Source organism: Bos mutus, chromosome 11, assembly GCF_027580195.1.
Source record: "Bos mutus isolate GX-2022 chromosome 11, NWIPB_WYAK_1.1, whole genome shotgun sequence".
In the NCBI taxonomy this organism is placed as follows: Eukaryota; Metazoa; Chordata; class Mammalia; order Artiodactyla; family Bovidae; genus Bos; species Bos mutus.
Genome location: NC_091627.1, coordinates 12,632,039 through 12,654,598, shown reverse-complemented (window position 1 = coordinate 12,654,598; position 22,560 = coordinate 12,632,039). Strand labels below are relative to the sequence as shown.

At 44.6% G+C, this 22,560-nt stretch overlaps 1 protein-coding gene across 6 annotated transcripts in view; it reads right to left on the bottom strand.

The window, feature by feature from the left end:
* STRBP (spermatid perinuclear RNA binding protein) overlaps positions 1 to 22,560 on the bottom strand; it is a 198,764-nt gene that overhangs the window by 22,190 nt on the left and 154,014 nt on the right. For 4 of the 6 annotated variants that reach the window (XM_070379031.1, XM_070379032.1, XM_070379030.1 and 1 more), the window contains 2 exons: positions 19,881 to 20,004; positions 15,648 to 15,692 (listed from right to left, as the gene is read on the bottom strand). In XM_070379031.1, the coding sequence (XP_070235132.1) occupies positions 15,648 to 15,692; positions 19,881 to 20,004 (169 nt within the window). Of the gene's footprint in view, positions 1 to 6,525; positions 9,742 to 12,625; positions 13,086 to 15,647; positions 15,693 to 19,880; positions 20,005 to 22,560 lie in introns of those variants that run through there. The other 2 variants (XM_070379034.1, XM_070379033.1) reach the window with 2 other exon arrangements.

The following is a 22,560-nucleotide window of genomic DNA, read 5'->3' as shown; positions in this document are numbered from 1 at the left end:
TCAGGACCATGGGCTAGGACAGGGCGACTCCACAAGGGTCTGGGTGCCCCGACACGAGTAAGCCTCCCTGTGAGGCCAGAGCTGCCGGGCAAGGATACGCCTGGTGCCAGAGCCAGCTGCACCTCTGGAAGATACGAGCCACAAGCGTTGGAGTTACACACCTACTGGCATCCCAAGAGCCCCACCAGGAGCCAGATGAGCCCAGCAACAACAGGGTGTGTGCCCTACAGCCATGACTTCACAGCGACTATTTCCACCACCCTCACCTGATGCCACAAGCTCACTCAAGCGGGCAGTTCCTTAAAGTCCCCACCAGTATGAGGCCTTTCCCACATCTGCCCAGCAGCTCAGGCAGCACCAAACCCCTCACCTGCTGGCTCCACCCCCAGAGGACCCACAGGCCACGTGAGGCTGGCCGCACCCCCTCTCAGCTGGGGGCCTTGTCTCCTGAGCTGCAGGGGAGCCTCACCTACTCCCACAGGCATCCACGCAGGCACTCATGCGATTCTGAAGCCAGCACCCTCCTGACTTCCATCCACATCACAGGAGAATGCTAGCAGCTCATAGCCCTGAACGTCACCTCGGTGCTCAGTCAACAGCTGTGCCCTTCGTTTGCCTAGAAACATCTCTGAGGGAAAATACTGTGGCCAGTAGAAAGCACTTGGTTTTTTTCATTGCCCCAACTTCACAGAGCACCTTGGGGCAAGCACCGTGTCCGATTTGCAGTCGTCCCTGGCGTCTGGGATGCACCTGAGCAGTGACTGCTCCAGCCTGTGCATCCCGCCTCAGCAGTTCACAGGCTTCATCTCCCTCCCACTCCTGCATAAGGCTTTCTTGCCAGGTGACTCCATTCTGAAGCGAGGGAAGCCCGTCCCTAGCATTTTTCACCTTCATACACCAAGGCCCTCAGCCAGCATTAGACTAGAGACAAGGTTTCATTGATGTTGCCCTTGTAAGGGACTTCTGAATAGCAAGAGAGAAGCAGCGCAAAGGTGGCAGACGTGGCCATGTCAAAAACTGGGCCCCTCATGCCACCGGCAGTCAGAAAAGCTGTCTGACTCGCAGGCCTCCCCTTCCCACTCGAGTTCCAACACGGTAAGCAAACTGGGTGAAAGTCCAGACTGTAACAAGCCTGATCTTCCCCAAGCAGAAGATCTTTCTAAAACATGTCTGTCATCATGGCACCGTCCTGAGCACAGCCTCCACACGGCTCCCTAGCACCCTTAGCTCACACGTTCCTCTCCGGAGCTGGTCACCGTGGCTTTCCCTCGTTTCAGCACCCGCTCCCCAAACAGGACCCACCTGAGCTCAAAACCTGACGTCCTTCTGGGCAAGAGCTACACACCTAACAGACATGCAGGAAGCCTTGTGGGAAGGTGGATGGGTCCAGGCAGCAGATGTGAGGAAACTTCCAGTCATGATTATGCCAGAGGGACTGGAAAGCAGGAACTGGAAAAGTGTGGCCCACAACTGTCTGTACACTGCTCAGCTGCTACAACGGCAGCACGGAGTGGCCATGACCACCCAACAGGCTATACAGCCTGAAAGACTTACCGACACCAAGCCTAAGGCAGCGAAAGGCCCACTGGGCTGAACAGAGAGACTCCCGAACATCCCAAAGGCTTGATGGGCTGTGTCTCAGTGAACATTGACCTTTAGGGCTCTGACAAGTGCTCAAACCACCACTGCCTCTTGCTCCCCAGCAGAGCTACAGAACTGCAGACGTGCAGAAGCACCACCCTCTCCCCACCAACTCCTCGGAGCTCCCTACCCACCTAGGCAGAATGAGCCAGAGTTGGCAGAACAAAACAGGCCCAAAGCAGATTTACTAGTAATTTTTAAATCCCACCTTTTCCTCTTTAAAGTACTTGTAGAACTGCATACCTCCCCTGGCTAAAGGCCTTTCTCTACAGATGCTGAATCCAAGGGACTCCACCCCTTGCCAGGTGAAGAGGCCTAAACATTACTTTAAAAAGCAGAAGCCCCTGTACCAATGACCATCCAGTACCTGCCACTCCCTTGACGGGCAAACTCAGCAGAGCTGGCTACAAACCTCTCCATCCATCACCAAAAAGCTTCCCAGAGAGCACAGGAGGGGCATGGGTCGCCGTGCCCACCAGACTCCCACTTCCTGGCCCAATGGAGGCAGTCCCTGCCACCCCCCATTCCTATGTTAGTCTCAGGCATCACCATCGTCCGTCACCTACTGCAGAGGGGCCCCTCGTGCCCTTGCTGGGTGTGGGTTCCTGTGGTTCCCTGGCCCCACAGCCTCCAGCCCAACCCAGGCAAGGAGCCTGGACGTGAAGAAATGCCCTCCCTGCCTCTCAACCCGCTGGCTGCCTCCCTCAGCCAGCCACCATCCTTCACCAGAGCACCTGCATCAGCCTCTCCGTTCAGTCCGTCCTCATCCAGCTGTCCAAACTGACCTCCAGAGTCCTCTCACCATCCTGGAGGATGGTTATCACTGAGGACAGAGCACCTTTCACAGAGTGGCCCCAGACTGCACACCCATGTGCCACTTCACCTTCCTCGCCATCCCAGTTCCATCAACAAGCACCTCCATGCTGTCCCTTCTGCACACACCACACGGCCCTCGAGACCTGGCTGCCCCACTGGGCCCGTGGATGCCCGTCTCTGCAGGAAGCCTCGGCTACCTCGCTAGAGCCCCTCACTCTCAGTTCTCAGTCTGCACAGGCCTGGCTCTGCTCTGGGATGGAATGGGAATCCCTCTCGCAAGCATCCCCCTGCCTCCTGGGCTCCTTGGTCGGGTTTCACCTTCTACTCGGCTAAACCGAAAATCCTGACGTTTTCTTCAGCGGCTCCTTCTGCCCCAGCACAGCGTGATTAGGAGAAGGAAGTGACAGTGGATGTTTCCATATATCCATGTGCCCAGGACAGGAGACGTGGTCCTGGGAGTGGCAGCAGTCTCATCAGCCTTCCGTGCTGACTACACTGAGGACCGGGCTCCACATGGCCAGGAGACCAGGACTGTGTGGGCAAGAGGCCAGCTGTGCAGGCTGTCAGTTTGCAAAGAACACGGATGTGATTGGTGACACTCCCAAGACCACTTCTCTCCTCTTGGGCACATGCATTTATTGGAAACACACACTGCCACCTTAACTGCCCAAATGGCTGCACCAGAACCACCTATCCCCTTCTGGAGCCACATACGACAAGTAAACAGAAGCCGTCAGAATACCTGGCAGAGAGGTCCACAGTGTCTCCACATCTGCCCTTCACCAGCCTCATCTCTCTCTCTCGAGGTTCCTTCCGCTTTTCTGAGCTCCTCAGGGACCACCTTCCAGTTGATGTGGGAGAAGGGACTCCCCTCCAGGGTGATGGCACAGCCACCATACTTTCCATAAAGCTGCCTCCACAGATGTCAGAGAGCTGAGCAATTTCTGAGATCAGCTACAGGCTAGAAGGGCCCAGTGAGACCCTGGCCCCAGAACTCTGGAAAGGTGACTGAGGACGACCCCTTCAGTTAGAGCAGCAGAGAAGGCCTAGCCAGAAACAGGACTGCAGACAACCAGAACGTGGATGAAGCTCAACAAAGAAAAAGCACCTGTCAACAGCATATCCCTTCCCCTCATCCAGTGCCTGGGGGGCCTCTCCAGTGGCAGTTACTGGTTTGCACGTATCCCAGGGTTCTGTTATGGTACAAAAGTGGGTCTGTGGAAACAGCGGTGCAGCTGACAAAACGAGGACAACGCGCAGGTCGCGGGGCCCAAGGATGGGTGTCAGCAACCCTGCCCAGGAGCCAGCTGGCATGTCTGAGCAGCCAGAGAAGAAAGAATCTGAAGTCTGCTTTCCTTCTTCTCCCCTGGTGGGGAGGAGGCAGGAGTCAGGGAGAGCAAGCTACACAGGATATATTCCAGAAGTCTGGAAGAAAGGTAAGTAGGATGAATGCATCACAAAGAGGAGAGGAAACTGTTGCCAAATGGTTTTGGAAAACAGGACAGGCAGCAGACTGGACTGCCGACACCAGCCCTAGTGTGAGCACAGCGCTATCAGAATGGGTGGCCTGGGACACTTACCAGCTATGTGATTTTGGGCAGGTCGTTTTGTGTAAGCCTCTATTTCCTCATCTGTCAAAGGAGAGAACTTCTAGATCCCACAGTTGTGGTGGTGTTCAGATCTCCTCCCTAAGAAAGGCTTCTGTGAACTCTAAAAACAGAAGAAACGGCCTTGCCTCCGTGTGGTGGAAACTCACTTATTAGGAGCCGCAATGCTTTGCCACAAATAAGCTGGGTGGTTTTCAGAGTCTCTTGGCTTCAGTTTTCTTGTCTGTGGAGAGGGAACCACATCCCTGCGCTGCTGCTGCTCCGAGCGGCACCATCAGGGCAGGGCATGGTGGCAGCCGGGAGAGGACTCTGCTGCTGCCACACACACGGGGGCCAGTCTCTCCACAGGTCACGGCTCGGGGGCTCCTGCAGTCTGGGCTGAAGAGAAGGTTCTTCTCCCTGATCCCCTCCAGGATTATGGCTCATGGCTCAGAAAAATAGCCAGCTGTCAAGGACAGCAGTGACTTGGGGTCAGGGAAGACTCTCTCCCTGAAGAGGATTCTGTATCCATCCCCACACCCCCCGGACCCTGAGCAGAGATCCAGCCGGCACTAACCTGCCGAGGAGCTAGTGAGGGGCCCACGGCCTTCCCTGAAGCCAAGTCCAGGGGCCACTCCTGGTGGGCAGAACAGGCCACTGCAACCTGTCCCCACCCCCACCTCTGCCCAGCACTTGCCCAGGGCCACCGCTGCCCCAGTGAGCCACACCTCACCAGCTCTCCTTCAGAGTCTGGCTCCGACATCCCCACCTCCAGTCTCAGGCCAGACAGCGTGTACTCAGAAAGCATTAGCTGAATGAAAACATACACCTCAATTTCTCACTAATATTCAAACAGAAAAACAAGCCTCAAATACAAAAGCTTCCTCTGTTTATACAGCCACACCTCAGCCTTCCAATCTATCTTTCCAGTCACTCTAAAAGAAAATAGCCCTATTTTCAGCCAGGATACTGGTCTAAAATGACCTCAAGTTAAAGCCTAGCCTCCAGCACAGATCCAAGGATTGGCCTGAGCCTGTGAGCTCCAAAGACCCCATGACAGTGAGGCCCTGGCTTGTGTTCAGGCCCTTCACAGGCGCCACGTGGCCCTGCCTCGCTGCCCACACACCACCTTCCTGTCACCCAGCGTGCTTTCTCACTTTCTTTTAATCCACAGCTTGGTGCTGCAGAAAAAGGCATGGCACTTAAAGCCTCTGGGTTTCAGTCCTGACTCTAGCCCTTCACTCTGAGCATCAGTTTTTTTTCATCTGTAAAATATACCACCTTGAAGAGGGTTGAGAAGAAAAATGTCCAAGTGCCTGGCACACACAAGATATCAATTTTAGCGTCTTTCCTCCTGCTCTTTCTTCCATCCACTGCTGCCCAGAGGCCCCCCAGATGAACTGACTTGAGGGCTACCAGTAACTACTTGGGACATTCAGCTAACATGTGAATGCAGAGACTGTTCTTCCATATGGCACAAAAGGATCAAGGGAGGAGAAAATGAAGCAAAGCCTAGAGAAACCAGGCGCCTAGGCAGCGCTAAGAGAACACCCTCCCAGCAGTGGCTCATTCCCTCACCTCCTTGGGGCCACAAGCAGCGAAAAGATGACTTGAGACCACATCTCCAGTTAGGAGACGCTAATCTGACTCTCAAGCAGCCGGGGCAGATGGTGGCAATCCCCATGCTACCCACCAGCAGAGACAGCAGAATTCTGCCAAGAAAGACCCTCCTTAGAAGGGCCAAGTAATTAAGGTGTTACCTACTGATTGGTCAAGACAAGACAAAACAAAACCCCGAGGGCTTCCCACAGAGTTTATTAATGAGGCAAGGATCCCACTCAACAGCCACAGCAGTGGAGTGGGGTCACTTCTGCCAAGGCATCACTTACACAAATATTTCTTGAATTTAAGAAAAACCTCCTGACTGCAAATCTATCTTATTTGCCTTTAGAAGTAACAGTTCTGTCTACACAGTTTTTTTAACCTCAGAACATCACCAAACTCAGTCTGCATTCCCCACTCAGCTCACCTCCACAGGCAGAGAGGTGCGGCCACAACCTCCAGAGGCTCCTGAGGTTCAGTGCGGACACGTGCGAACCAAAGACACGAAGATGCTCACCCTTTATTCAGTCCAGCCATCTATATCTATATCTCTCTATATATATATCTGCTGCTGCTGCTGCTAAGTCGCTTCAGTCGTGTCTGACTCTGTGCGACCCCATAGACGGCAGCCCACCAGGCTGCCCCATCCCTGGGATTCTCCAGGCAAGAACACTGGAGTGGGTTGCCATTTCCTTCTCCAGTGCATGAAAGTGAAAACTGAAAGTGAAGTTGCTCAGTCGTGTCCGACTCTTAACGACCCAATGGACTGCAGCCCACCAGGCTCCTCCGCCCATGGGATTTTCCAGGCAAGAGTACTGGAGTGGGGTGCCATTGCCTTCTCCGATATATATATCTATATATATCTATATATAGATATGTATTATTTTTTTTTTTTTTTTGCTGAAAAGCAACTTCCCAGCTGTGTCCAGATAGATAAATGGGTAGAGAGACAGAGAGACAGATGTGTAACAGGTAGAAGGGAGGCCTTATGTGGTGATAAGCACAGGGTGTTTTAATCCCCAAAGTGTTGCAGGAAACTGTAGAGAGAGAAGCGCAGAATGCTGTTTAGAGAAGCATCTGCATCGACAGCCTTCTAAGCCTGTCTCCCAGTCTCCTTTTTCTTTTCTGTGCTTTATGATAACTTAGTTTCTACCTGCCAAATAAATGGTGAGCTCTGAATGTCAGATTCTGGGGCTAACTGTAGTCACACAGTTTTTTCTTACTAATGCAAAGACAGGGAACTTGGAATCAGCTGGCTGACATTGTAAGCTCAGCCCCTTTGAAGTTCCAAGCTCACCTAAATCCCAAAGCAAGTATTACAAACTCCTGGCAGCAGACTGTCCAGTGACTGACTACCACGCAAACACACAAGCATCTTTATCCAGCGTGGACCTGCAGCCACCTCCCAAACCACATCTCACCAAGTGTTCGCTCTGTGTCTATCTGACCCTAAGATGCTAGGAGTCCTTTCCCAAAGCCAGGGAGCACCCCAAACCTGCGTACACGAAGCAACCCACACAGTTCCATCCGAGCGGACCACGCACCTGCTTCTCCACTCCCTGTCAGCACAGCCTGGCCAACCACGGTAAAAGCAGTCAACATTTACTGAGCACTTCCTACGTACCAGGTACCATTCAAAGCACTCTGTGTATTAACTCATTTAATTCCAAGACCCTACAGGAATTTGCTGGAGGGAGAGGAATATACTCTGGCCCAGAGTCCCACATGGTTTCTATTCTCTATTTCTAGCTGTGCTGTAAAGCTTACATAACCTAATTTGCATTACAGTGCTATTTTTAAAAATCTCCAAAGATCACTGCTTCAAGCATCAATGGAAGCTGTTAGCTCTCACCTAAAATGATAATGTGGAAAAGGATATCTATTCTTACAACTAAGTCAACTTCAATCCTTGACTAAAACAGACTTTCTGGAAGATGCTATTAGGAAAGGAAGGAACTTACATAAGAAGTACTAGCTCTGTAAATAGCTGCTAGAGAGGAACACATCAAAAGTGAACTCGCCGCAGCAGTAGGTAGTTTCTTGGCTCTGCAGGTGGTTACTCACTTACCACCCATCTCCCTTCTCGGCCTCCTAGTAACACTGAGAAGTCTCTGGTCACTGAATGGCATGGCCTCAGATGGTTACAGAGAAAAGTCTGAATACAACAGAAGCTTTCTTGTTCTGGGCAACCTCAGAGGGACCACCCCCACCCCAGCACCATCACCAGGCAGGCAGGGCATACGCTGAACAGGAGTCATTTCAGGAGGCCGTTCACAGAGCAGGCGGCTGGTTCTCAGATGAGGACTCTAGGTTGCTAGAAATCTAACTTTTGGGGAAAGGGGAGCAAATCTCCTTAGTTCACTCCTCTCTCTCACTACTAAAGATTTACCTCCCACTGCAGTTATTAATGAAACCCAAGACAGGGAAATAATAATGAATGACTGATTATAAGAGTAAAATTCCCCTCACTTGTCACTGAAAAATGATTAGTGCTTAAATTAACCACTATTATTCTTTGCTACACTATAAAAACTGCTTTAAAAGGACTGGGCTATTTGTTATTCATTTCCTCATTTATGTGCATAGAGGTGCATGAACATAAACCAGAGTACGTTTCAGGCTCTCAAAACTGTCAGGGAAATATTTTAAATGAATCAGTTTCCAAATGATGTCCATTTCAATGATATCAGAGGGCCCATATTATTAAATAATTTATAAATGAACTATTAACTAAGTTAATTTTCTCCTGACACTGCTAATGTGTTGTCTCCCAACCTAGGAGATTTACAGTAGGCCCAACTCCATCAAAAAGACACCCTCCGACCTAAAAGGTCCCCAGTGGGTGGAGCCTGTGTCACCAGAATCCAGAGAAGAACCTGGTACGTAGGGGCTCTCGGTTGCTTGTTCAGGACTGGAATGTTCTTGGTACTAGTCACCTAGGCCTCATACAAACTTTTACAGATGCCAAAGCCACATTCAACATACATACAGATTCTGTATGGGAAAAAAATTGTCCCAGCAACCTTCAAAGTTAGTAGGAAAAAGAAAACTGCTACTTAGAGACAAATATAAAACATAAGCTTCATTTTAATCTATATATATATATATGTATATATCAAATACAACCTTAGCACAGAACATCTAATACAAATGAAATGCATTTATGGAATACACTAAATGAAGCAAATCCTTTTCAAAATATTTGGCCTAACCATATTTTTTAAACTAACCCCATGATGGTGAATAGGTAGGAAATAAATCATCTATCTAACCTGGAAAAGATGGAATTCCTTACATCTATTTGGTCTCTGCACACCAGGTATTCACCACTCTGAGTCTTAACATACTTGGTTCTGGAAATAGTTTAACTCAGTCAATTATATATTTTTCCATAGTTACCTTAATATTTTGGTTTTTTCATTTTCTATTGCTTTTTTTTTTATGGCTTCTTGCTGCTGTTGTATTAGGGCATACAACACAGACCAGAGATATTCCTTTCTCAGAGAACTCTCTGAGAAATTGGCACTTTGAGCCTCAGCTTCTGTTGCAGCTACACATAAATGGGTCCTGCCGGCACTGCTCCCAATCTCGCTGCTTACGAAATTCTAGCACTTTGGCTGAAAGAGTGCCCTGATGTTAAAATCTTCTTAGGTGAACACATCCCACCACCAAATTCTTTTGTTTAAACAGATAAGTGTGTGTAATTCGCATATATGTTATATCATAATTTCTATACACACACACACACTTAGTGAAATGTCTCTTGAATACAAATTACAAGGGTATTATTAAAAAACAAAATGCTGAAAATAACTATTTTACATTTAGATCATAAAAAATTTTAAAGTAATGTGATGACAGAAGACCCAAGAGATCAAATACATCATATATGATTGTCATATATGCATGTTGTGTTCATTGATTTTTAATTTTCTCTTTAATCAGAAAATAAAAGAGCTTACCTTTGTATACTGAGACCACAGCTTACAGTCACTATATCTCAGCCTATTTTATACAAGTGATATGGCTACGAAGGTCCGAGGAGAACGAGAATAAAGTGAGATAAACGTGCTGAAAACTGCTTAAAAGTATTAACCTGAAATACACAGAGGGTCCAACACCAGTTTTAAAAATACATTAACGAGGTATTCCCAGCTCTTCAATTAATAACGGTGACTGACTGATTCATGATTTTCAAACATTTCACCAAAATTGTAAAAAAGAAGAAAAGGCTAATACCAGCAAAATCTATCAGTGGTTTGTTCCCCAGGTTAACAATTTGAGAGCCTACAAACGACTCAAGGAGCCCGCGCATCCCCGCACCGTGCGCTGCGTGTAGTCAGCGTGAGGTATGTCGGGAATCTATTGGACCAATTACCTTGCACAAGATATGGGGCACACCCGCAGCCTCAAGAAACATGGCTGCAGGCTACCTCCCTGGCTGGGTGCCAGCCCCCATGCAGAGAAATATGGCTTCAAGGAGGACCCCTACCTCTGAGGAATTATAATAGCACTAACTGACGCAGTCAGGAATGCAACTATTCACTTTATGTGCTAAAAAAGTTTAAAAATTGTCAGAAGATAGCACAGCTCATACACTAATTCTAAGTTCTACACTGGTCTGTAGACTCCCTGACCAAAGACTAGGCTAGGAGGGGTTAAGGATATCCAGGTATTGCTAGGTTTCCAAAGGAAAAGTTTTCAAACAGACACCGTGGCTTTGAATAAAGTATTGCTCTTCTTTAAAATGCTCAGTCACTGCTTTCCAAAAGGAGGTGTCAAGAGTGCTGTGTCTGAAAGCTGGAAAGCCTCAGGGGGTCACATTTCTCTTAAGATCAAGACATAGAAATTGCCATTTCAAGCCAGACAACCTGATGGTTCTAGAAGTCAGAGAAGAAATCTTGAGGGCCCAAGTGAATAATAAATGGTGCGACGCTCAGAGGCTGGCAATAGGGGCTGTCAATGAAAAAACCACCTACAGTGGAGAAAAGAGCAGAGAAGCAAAACTTGGTGTTAATGTCACAGAATTTGGTGAAGCCAAAAGCTTCATTTATATTTCTCTGCTCTTTCAGCTGTAAGTGGAATTTTCATTACAAAATGAAGGGGTGGGACGGGCAAAGGGGGGTGGGGGTGGGGGAGGACACTTAATCCATTACAAAATTTAAACAGTTGAACTTGCATGGTTACCACTTCTAACAAAGGACTGACAGCTCGATTATTTTAAGTAAAGCAGAGAAATGTCAAAGTTTGCAGCAACTGGGCAGGTTTACAAAACATGGTTAGTAACTTCCAACAAACAACAAATTAAAAAAAAAAAAAAAAAGACTTGGTAGAAACCATTTGAAATGACTGCCATCATGGTGGAAAAGAGCACAGCTCCCTTTGCACCGTTACAGAGGGGTTACAAGTCAGCTACTTTGAAAGAATTTTCTAAAGAGAAATCTCCAGAGAGATTCCAACTTGGAATGCAATTTTGACAATCAATTTCCAATAACAATACAGCTGCAGCTGCCAATTAATAGTATTCCAGAAACCAAGAGGGCTGTTGTAAATAATTAAGACAAACTGGACACTACCAGCCATGCTTTTTCTTCTCAGTGATGGCTCTGTTTCATCCATAGGTCAGCAAAACAAATCAATGAAACATGAAAACCCCCAGCTGAGATGGGCCCTCTTGTGTAGGTCTAGCCACTAATGCACAGGATGAGAATGGTAAGTTTCACAGCTACTTCCAGCAAGTGATGAGGTTTTATTAAAGTATCACCCACCACTGATACAGACAAAAGGTCAAGGAGCTGAAGGAACAGACAAGCTGTGGTGTAAAAATCAGATATGTGATTAAGTAACACTAACATTTATTTTCAACTGCCTGTTTCATGCTTGTTTAGTGGTCCCAGAGAAATTGGGTACATAAATTTGCCATATTTTGAAGCCCACTCTCAGCGATGAGCACTATTCAGCTCCAAAAGACAGAAATGAAGAAAGAGGAGGAAAGCTAATTCAAACTAAAAATGGACAATTTTAAGACACAGCAACTTGTAGATATCAACACGGAACCACAATGTTGCCTTCATGGGGGTGAGTACCTTAATGAAACCATTACCTTCTAGTAACATCATAGGCTTCCAAAGGAGGTGAGAATGCAAGTGGAAGACTTAGGTCTGCACCCTTATACAACAGCACAGTGTTACCGACTGATCATTTTTCACCAGCTTAATCAGGTGTCTTAAAAACTAAATGCTGACCCATGGCTGAAACGTGTCACTTTTCACAGCAGCACTCAACAAGAACTGGGACAATCGAAGAGCAAGTTTTTATGGGGACCCTGTTGCTGCTTTAGATTCTGATGTAATTGAAGAGGATAAGAGACCCTTCAATGAATTCCAGAAAAATTGCTAATCTTCTATCTACATGAAAAAAGCCAGGGAGTGAACACAGTATCTTACAGAGTGAAGAAGGCCACAAGAACGAGAGGGTCATTGATGGATTAATTTATTATTTTTTAAAACTTGGAAATTCGGAAACTAAAATAATCACATTCCTCCTTCCCCATCTCTGGGTAGTGCCATCATTTTAATAAGCCATTGTCAGATAACAGAATAAACCTTTATGGGGGATGCCCTTGTACAGAGGAGTACAAAGGGCTTACAAAGTAAATAGACGGGCTCAAACTAACAATCGTCTTTGCTTTGTTTTATCAGTTTACTTACAAATGAATGGGTTTCTAGGGCTAAGTTATTAGTTTTCAATTCTTTATAATTTGATACCAAAACATATCAAAAATAATAAGCTAAAACAATATTCAAACCCATATTTTATTGGCTTTAATTACACACTTCAATATTTACAAAGTTAAAGTTTAAATGAAAAGTCTCTATTGTATTAAAAAAAATAACTACAGCCCGAATTAAAGTGCCCTGGGGCAAATACAGATCAATCAGCTAAGCATCAGTGACTGCGTCAGGAACCAGGCAGTACTCTTGTGTTACAACAAAGCAGTTTATTTGTGATCAGTGTTTGAGACTCTATACATCCTTCACAAATTTAATTTTACATAATCTGATATTCCTCTTAAAACTTAAACTTTGAACTGCTAGACTTATTTCCCTAGAACAGAAGGGCTGGTATAAGTTATTTTCCGGAAATGAGGTACCGTTTCACAGAACTAGTTTCTTTTTTGTTTGTTTTCAAGTTTTAGAGAACTAAATTTGCATTTGTTAAAATCAAAAAGTAGGAAAAGATGTTCTTTACAAATAATTTTGATCAAGTATGTGTTCAAAGAAAGCAGGATAAAAAGGCTTTTTCGCTAACATTCTGTATGTACTGGGTTGTTGTTGGAATAGGAATTAGCTTCTGTCATTTGCTAAAAGAATGAGTAGTGGGGAACAGGATATGTTGGGAATTTCATAACGGGTAACAGAACCATTCTCTTGGGTAAACCTACAGAGAAAAGAAACGGAGAGGACTCCAAATAAGTTTAATAATCCAATAAAAATTTCAGGTTAAAAAAAAGAATCTTACAGAGATTATCATTAACCTTTTCCAGATTAGTCAGTCAACATGTACCATTATGAAAGAGGCCCACAAACTTTGAAATTACTCTTAATAGTGTGATAATATTTGCCACTCAAAATTAAGATGGCTACATCACAGGAAGAATGACATCCAAAAAGGGATTTCATTTGAGTGAGCTGCCATCAATTATAAAGCTCAAAAGCAATGCCATTGATATTCTAAAGTGACTCTCAGTTCGGCACATCACATATTACAGGAGAAACAGGGATTGTCAAGATTCAAACACAGCTTTCTGTGCAGGCCTCAGCTCCCCAGAAAGACAGTTCCAACTGGAGTTGTGACCAGGTATTTATCTTAATGGCTAATGCCAATATTGGCATGGCAAATCTGGAAAGATTAATTACTTTCTTAATTTTGTAATTAACGAGTTCTTGTGGCCTCACAAACTTCTGCATACTCGAGCATGATTTGAAATCTGCTCCTTGTTTCTGCTCTAATGTTTAACCTATGGAGAAATCACAAAGCAGCAACAGCAGGTATCTGAGAGCACCAGATGATCAGAGGGAAACCACCCCACATGCAACAGCTTTACGAAGGCCAGAGACATGTTTACCTTACAGCCAAAATAAAGCATCGTTTTAGTAGGTTGGCATCACAGTAACATTTAAAAACCATATCTTTTATGTGAAAAATGGGGGCATTAAATTTCACCAGCTTTGGAAGTCAGTTATATGACACATGGAAGAGAGGAGCCTTCTGAAGAGCGGGCTCGGGGGCCGCAGAGTGGAAGTTTAATGTTAGAGGAAAGGGAAGAACGAGAGAGAAATTAAAAAGACTGAGGAAAAACATGAATGTACCTTAGAGCCTAGATAGGTAAGTGTTTTAAAGAAAAAAAGCTCTTGCAAACCTAAAGAACATGGGTCTTACTATGTCTAAAAGAAAGGCACCAACTTAAGGACCTGCCCTAGAAGGCAGATGCTTTGGCTTTCACACAAGACATATCACAATGAGTCCAGTGAGTCAAAATGTATTTGGATAAACTGACCAGACCTAATTCACAGGAAGGAGAGGTGGTCGAGATATGCAGAAGTTGGCTGAATGGTAAAAGCAAATGGCCAAATCAAAAGAAGCTAGAGAGTTTGAATTTAAAATAAATTCTAAAAGACAGCATATTCCTAAATGAGCCCCCAGTTCCTAACCCCCTCCTCGTATCTAAGAATAAACAGAATACAGGGAGCCCCTGGCCACAGCTGAGTATGCCAATGGAGACCTGCAGGTAAGGCTGAAACTCCAGACTCTGTTCTCAACCTTAGAGAAAACCTACCCCAAATGTCAGTCTTCCAGCTTCCTACATCTTTCCAGGTTGTAAAAGATCTATCTTAATGGGGCAAGTGCTCAAATTGTTCACTTTCTACTTATTTCTATAGTTATGAAATCAAATGAAGCTTCAATTTAGCAGTGTCTTAAAGACCCATAATTTCCATCCAAACAAAAATGGGAAAGCTGATGTATGAAGAGAAAAAGCACAAGGAAAGGCCTGAGGCTCGTGTGAAGGACCACCACCACAAGTAGCAGCACAGGCAAGGTCCTTCTCTTCCGTGTGCACGCACGCCCAGCCTAGGGTCGCACTGGGGCACACGCACTCGTGTTGCTCCTCACGCACGCTCTCACACACTCACATGAGCACACACACACTGGCGCTCTTTTGCTCTAAGTGACAAACATTCTGCAGATGGCTGATTCTATACCATGTAGCACCCAAGACAGGAAAGATGTCTAAGAGAGCATATCACTGACTCCAAACCTACTGCCTCCATTGCCACATAAACCTCATTCAAAAGTTATCCAAAGGGCCACTGAGGTTCATTTCTGCATTTGCCTTTATTTTTATTTTTGAAGGGAGAAGAGATATTCCTATGATTTTCTCACATGTACTACACAGACTTTCTGCAGTAAGAACTTCGGTAACACTGCTGTGGACAACCCTGCATCACTCTCTGGGACCTGTTCCCTTCACCTCCACAGCAAAATTCACAACAAAGCATAACACTACCAATGTGAAGTGAGTACTTCCTATCCCTAACTCAAATCACCTGCAGTTCATACAGTTTCTAACCAGAAACTTAAATGTGCCTCTGTTACTGGCAGGCAGCCAAGCTAGGAACTGGGTATGGCCCTTCAGTAGCCTTTGAATGGAGTGTAAGTTGGCTGTAAGAAGAACTACTTAGAATATTTAATTTCAATATGGTCAGAAACAGGCAATTAGAACAAGCAGTCCTTCAATCAGGCAAAGCAGAGAGAAGAGCAACTCCAACCAAACCAAGAACCACAAGGTTGTGGCATTTTCAAAGGGAATTTAAGTTGGGTCACTAGAATGAGTAGGTCTGAGATCCTCCAATTCATTTAAAGAAACCCTAGATACAAACTGTGCTTTGGATTGCTGTGCAGAGAGGCTAAAAAGAGAAATCAGTAAGACAGTGTACATACCATAGGCAGGGGCAGCTGTGCTGTAACCATAGGGTGTTCCATAGCCTGGTGCAAAGAAGGAGAGAGCAGATCAGTCAGGACAAAGGGCAGTCAGCGCTGGCCCGATTCACAAGGATCGCCGCCCGACACCTTGGGCCCTGCCTGAGGCCTTCTTCCAGGTGTGGCTGAACAAGAACCCTTCCCAGGATGGCCCTAGTCCACCAATCCCTCCATGCCTACGCAGATTGGAAGCTCTTTATTATGGCCTACCAGATACTGGGTACACTTACTTCTCACTACACTTACCACATTACACTAATTATCAACTCTACCTGCATTCCCCACTAGAATGGCAGAGACTCAAGTCTTATACATCTTTGTATCACCGGAACCTAGCAGAATGGCATGTAGTAACCACTCACTAAACATAATTTGTTCAACAAAACAATACTCAGAACCACTCAAATTACCAATTTCTCAAAGTTGGATAATAGAAATTTCCAAGTCTTTTTTCAGAAAGCAGTAACAAGAGCAGACTAAAGCCTCAAATGCCAGTAAAGAGGCACACACATCAGGCTGCAGGCTTGAGGCCGAGCTCCATGCCTTGCTTATATCCTAATTCTGGGCCCCAGCACAGGGTCTCTCAATAAATGTTGCTAAAATTGATATTAGCATCTGGTGCCTATGAAAAGGCTCATACTGTCAACATAAACTAGTACAAAGAACACGTTTTGAACCAGTTAGTTCTACCACTAGTTTCTTCTATGTCCTCAGATATCTAACTTTGAGCTGCCACTTTCATCTATAAGATGGGAAACCCTCCAAGCTACTTTATAGTTGTATAGGGGTTAGAAACAGTATGTTAACAGAAACAATCTTTAACCTTTCAGTAAAATGACTTTAAAACATATAAATATTAAAACACTTGGGTAAATCTCTAGGAAAAACAGAATAAAGGCACAAAATCTACACGGGCCCTTCACCTTGTACCAAAAACAAATCCAGCCTTTTAACCTCACAGCCCCTTTTCCTACAATCATTTCTGCTGCTAAAATGATTTTTTTCCCTTCTTCTTTAGCTGATCAACTCCAACTCATCCTTTGGGAATCACCTCCTCTGTGAAGTCCCCTAGGCTTGCGGTTCACTCGGCCCACCCCATATCATCGCTTATATTGTATTTCATGGTGCTTTCTAAAGTGTCTGTTCCCATCCCAAGTGACCCCTAGCATTCCCTGGGGCAGATGCTAAATCTTAAGTCATCTTTGAATGCTCAGTTCCAAATCTCTCATTTGAGACAAAATATTCAAGCATATGTTGAAAAAAAAAGTAAACTGCTTTTGGGGACTAATTGAAACATTTTCATAAGAGATAAAATTTTTCACTTTTTAGTCTACACTTAAGTCATAAACCTAGGGGCTGTACAACTGAGTCTTTAGTGCTCACTACATCACATATTTCAAGAGGACAAAAGACAGCTGAAATAAGCAGTAGGAAATGAACAGTAGGAAAAGTATCAGAAGCTAAAAAAGAAGTTAATGCTTAAAAAAGAATGCTGTATACCAGATTTATTCCAGGAAAAGGCAGTTGGTTGGCAAAGGTTATAGTTTCAAAGGCTTGACTAAAATCTCCTTAAAGAGAGAAACTATAACTGCTGAGCTGGCCAGCAGTTGTGCTCCAGTACAGGCCACGAGCTTCTAATCCTGACTTCCGGTCCCACTAAGCAAGGTGACTTTGAATTGCACACACTATTTAATATTTACCCTCTCAGAGCCTCAGTCTTCTGCAGAAACTGAACGCAGAGGAATGCATTTAAAAACATATGTAAAAATACTACAGTCCCTGCTGCAAGGAATACGCTCTGCAAAAGGCATATAACCTATTCATAATCTAATTTGACCTCTTCTGAATGTTCTCTAGGCTATAAAAGAACTTCCTTTTGAAAGCCTTCAGGAGACAGGCCTTTGCAGAGCTCAGGGCAATGATGTAAGAGAGAAGCTACTAGGATTCCCTCACAATCACTGCTACTAGCAGATGGTGGCTGGCCACCTGAGTGAGGAGAACATTCCATGACCCAGCAGCTGGACACACCCGGACAAGCACATCACCAAAGGCAAGACAGTTCACCTCAAGCTGCCTACTACTGTTTAATGAAAGCCGCTTCCTTTAACAAGACGTTAAACAAGGCAAAAAAAAAAATGTAAATTTCCATAAAATAGTGAGATGTACAGAAAAAGGTCTTAATTTTGGACACACAAACTGTATCAAACTGTAACCACCCTCCTTCCTCCCCTGGTCCCACTGCCACGGGTCTTTCAGCGTCTGTCTCTTTCAATGGCACCACCTCCAACCCACCTCCTGCAGCTGAAGATCCTGCAGGGACACTTGAAATCTCACTCTGTTTCATTCTCCACAATAAACCAATCAATTGCCTCTTAAGTTGTTCCATCTGCTCACTTCCTGCCACCCTTCTACTTCCCTACACCCACAGGAGGTGCCTCCACTGCCTCCTATCTGGGCTCTGAGTTTACAAAAACCTTCTACTGTGTCTTGGCATGCCAACTTCTGCCCCTACAAGTCATCTTCATACAACAGAGAGTGATCTTTACAAATAAAGTCTGATCTCATCACTTCTCTTAGAACCCTTCACGACTTCCCACTGCACTTAGGTTCTAAGACCAAAACCCAAACCAAGACCTCCAGGACTGGGACTAAACATCCAGCTTCAGCTCAAATCCACCCTACCCACTCCCTGGGCTCTCCACACTACAGACTGGTCTCATCCCAGTTCTTCAAATGAGTTAAGTTCCCTCCCACCAGCACCACAGGGTGCTGACATGCTGGTCCCTCTGCAGGCAGTGCTCTTCCATCTGAATCTACTCTAACTCCTACTCATTCTTCAAAGCTCAGTTCAAGTGTCACGTCTTCAGGAAAACCTTTGAGTCCCCAACAGACTAGACCAGGTTTCCCTGTCACGTTCCCTCACAGCACTGTGCCTTTCTCCTTTATCACAGCAGCTTGGTCAGTCGTGAGCATTCATTCCATTAGTATATCTCATCTTTATGCCAAACACTCCAGGAGAACAAAATGCCATCCTGCTCTGTGTCAGAGCAGGCACACAATATTTGAATGAGAGAGGACATTCTTTATATGACACATTTTTGAGCTAAGCCCCTAGAGGATCAACTTCTAGAAGCTTGACTCCAAAGCCACATTATCCACAAAACTTCCCAAAAAGCCTATCCTAATTCTTTCTTGGGGCAGGGGGGAAATAACCCACAATCTAAGTGAACTTTTTATGAGTGTCACACAGTTACACAAAAAATAATGACAAGACCCAATCTTTACGACAATTTATCTGATCAACAACTACAAGAGGTTTACTTGTCAAGTTCAAAGTTCCATGCTTGCACGATTACAGGAATTTAACTTAACTTCAACAAGACAGCTGTATAGCTACTGCTAAAATGATATAAAGATTGGAACAGAAGACAGAAAGAAGGCTTCTTTCCCCATCTTCCTCAAGCCATGTTGTGAAATGGAAATAATACAAACTTTGGAACTAGAAACTCTTACATTCAGATCTCTGCTCTGCTGTTCACAAGATGTCTCACACTGAGCTCACTGCCTCACCTCCCTAAACTTTAGTTTTTCCTCATCTGGAAAAAAACAGAAATAATTTCTACTTGAGGAAACACTGTAAAGACTAAAATCAAGTAACTGAAATCATTTATATGTAAGTATCTACTGAATACTGAGCACTGAATAAGAAAGCTCCCCCTTTCTTTTTTATGTAATTCTACAGCCCTTGATGATTCACCAGACACTGAGTTAAAGAAATGCTAACACCGTCAGGCTTCACCCCAACTAAGCAGCCTCTTACCAATCGTTTTTCTCACCTGTGATACCCAACCTGTCATCTGTGTCCCTAATGAATACACCCTGCTCAGTATCCAAACTCCCCAGTGTGTGGAATATCTCTGAGCTTTCTCATTGTCAAAATATGACCCCTCCACCAAGTGCAATATTCTTCATCTGTCACCTCCCTCCAAAAGGCCTCTAGTCATTCAGCAAATTCCAGGAGAAAACCTAATAACATTCTATAGACTCTCTTCTTTTAAATTTCAGTGCACATGCATCCTATACCTGTATTATGTTTCCAGAAACCCTGTGTAACCCTGGAAAATAAAGGAGAAGCTATTCTTGGAAACTGTGGCCCAGAAAAAGGAGGCAGACATCTCTCAGGTTGTACTATACCTGGAGCTATGTAGCCGGGAGCAGCTGTGGCCCCAACAAAAGCCCCCCTTGTTAGAGTTCCTCTTCCTCTGCCCCGAACAGCTTGGACTGCTGCGGACACAGCTGTATTCACAACACCCTTTGCCTGTTAAAAATAACACATTTCATTACTGAGAGAAATAAGATCATCTCATCAACTCTGTAATGTATATAACCTCTACAAGAAAATTAAGCCTGTACATGACACAAGTCATCTATGCCTTTGATGACTTCAGTTTATCATCTGTAAAATAAAAATGACATATTAGAGTTAGTCCAGAAAATATGCTGACATATAGTAGTATGCTGGGCTTCCCTGGTGACTCAAATAGTAAAGAATCTGCCTGCAGGAAACTGAGGTTTGATCCCTGGATCAGGAAGCTCCCCTGGAGAAGGAAATGGCAATCCACTCCAGTATTCTTGCCTGAAGAATCCCATGGACAGAGGCTCACGGAGGGCTGTAGTCCATGGGGCTGCAGAGTTGGACACGACTGAGCGACTAACACACACACAGAAGTATGCAGATAAAGTGTTCTTATCACTTGAAGGTTATCCAGAAACAGTTCATTTTCTACACACACATTTCAGCAGTCAGATTACATCCAAAGTTATTTTAGGCCTAATTAAAAGTAATTACAGACACCTGATATCTAGGTTCAAAATCCACTGAATTCTCTTCCAACAAACCAAAAAATACAGCAAACCTCCTACAATTAGCTATGAACCTGAGTCAGGTTTAAACAGAAAGAGGTGGGGAAGATTAAGACAGGAAGACCAAAGATGTGAATGCCAGTCCCTGCTCTAAGTAGCTGAGACCTCAGGAAGAAGATTCCTCTAGCAGCAGGGATGGGGGCTGCGGGGTGGGTGTGGGTGTGGGTGTGTGGGTGTGGGTGTGTGTGTGTGTGTGGGTGTGGGTGTGTGTGTGTGTGGGGGGGTGGGGGCTGCGGGGTGGGAGTATGTGAGTGTGTGTGTGTGTGTGTGTGTGTGTGTGTGTGTGTGGCAGCAGGGGTGGGGGCTGCGGAGTGGGAGTGTGTGAGTGTGTGTGTGAGTGTGAGTGTGTGTGTGTGTGTGGCAGCAGGGATGGGGGCTGCGGGGTGGGAGTGTGTGTGTGTGTGTGTGTGTGTGTGTGGCAGCGAGGGTGGGGGCTGCGTGGTGGGAGTGTGTGTGTGTGTGTGTATCATCTCTAAAATCCCTTCTTGCTCTAAAATGCCACAGGACTCTGGTAAAGTCGCAGAATCTCTATGGCAGTCTCCCCTCTAATTGTAAAATGGGGATTATGACATCTACTTTGTTTTCCTTACTGCAGAGTAGAAAGAGCAACTGAGAAAACAGACATAAAACTGAAAAGTAGACAAGGAGTAACAGTATACAGGAATGCAAAAACATTTCTTTCGGAAATTGAAATTTTAAGAAATAAGAAAACATCTAGATTTAAATTAAATATTGTTTAGTTTTTAATATAATAATGCAACAAAAACTCAAGCTCGGGAAATTAAGAAACTAGTAACATTCCCTGCTATAACCAAGCTTCAGGGAAGGAGGTTCAGAGCCTCAAAAGCGTTGCAGAGCAAGTCAGCAGCACTACACACAGTTTAAACAGTCAGTGCATACACACGTTTATCTCTCACTGAAAAATCCCCACCTTTTTTCCTCCTAGGATAGCCTCTATCGCTAGTATGACTGAATAGAAGACAGCTTCAAGGTCAAACGTATCATGAACAGAGAACAGCCATCTTCCCTTCTGGCTGAAAAAAAAAATCCAACCCACAAATCCAAAATAGACTGCTTCTTGGCTGTCAAGCACATTGAACACATGAGTTTTATATCTTCTAGTATGGAAAATTTCTAAAAATGAGTGAACTTCATGCAGACTTTTTTTTTAAACACAGCTTAGTCAAATGCAGTCAGGAATTAGCAATCTGGCGGCAGCACAGTGACTCCACACAAGTCAAACTCCTGTCTCCTAGACCCAAACCTAATAAGTTATCTGCACACAGGCTTTATAAACACTAAAATTAAGTGACCATATACAAGATGTATGCACAAGAAAAACACACCAAAACAAACAAGGTCACAATTATCTTTCTACTAATTTAGAACATCTTATAAAAGATTTTCGAAAAAGAAAATCCATTTATCCTTTCTCTACACGTGTACCAATACAACTTAAATGCTTTATTTGTATTTCAATTCAGTAACAATTTTCTCTGTTTATATTTTGAATTCTAGAATATAAGCAGTGTTTATTATAATAAATACAAAAAATGTAAATGAACACAAAACATATTTCTAAGATGGATATCATATACAACAGGAGCATGCCCACAGTCTTTGGAACAAGAAAAATCAGGTTTCAAAGGGAACCTTTACTGTCAGCTGCGTTACTACAAGCAGTGTCAATGCGTTCAAAGTGTTCTATTGTGATCTATTCTACCCCGTTAACAATGGACTTTGCATATGCATACTTAACACAGAATCTTAAATAATCTATGCTTCCTTCTATTGGTCTAAAGATTTTCACTTGACTTTTCCCTATCATGTAATATATTCAGATATTATTATACCAGTATTCTCCACCAGAGAGAGAATGTGTCTTATAGTTAGTTACATGTCTCTTTTCCCCTCACAATCATGCACATAGTGTATGTCTAGAAAATATTTT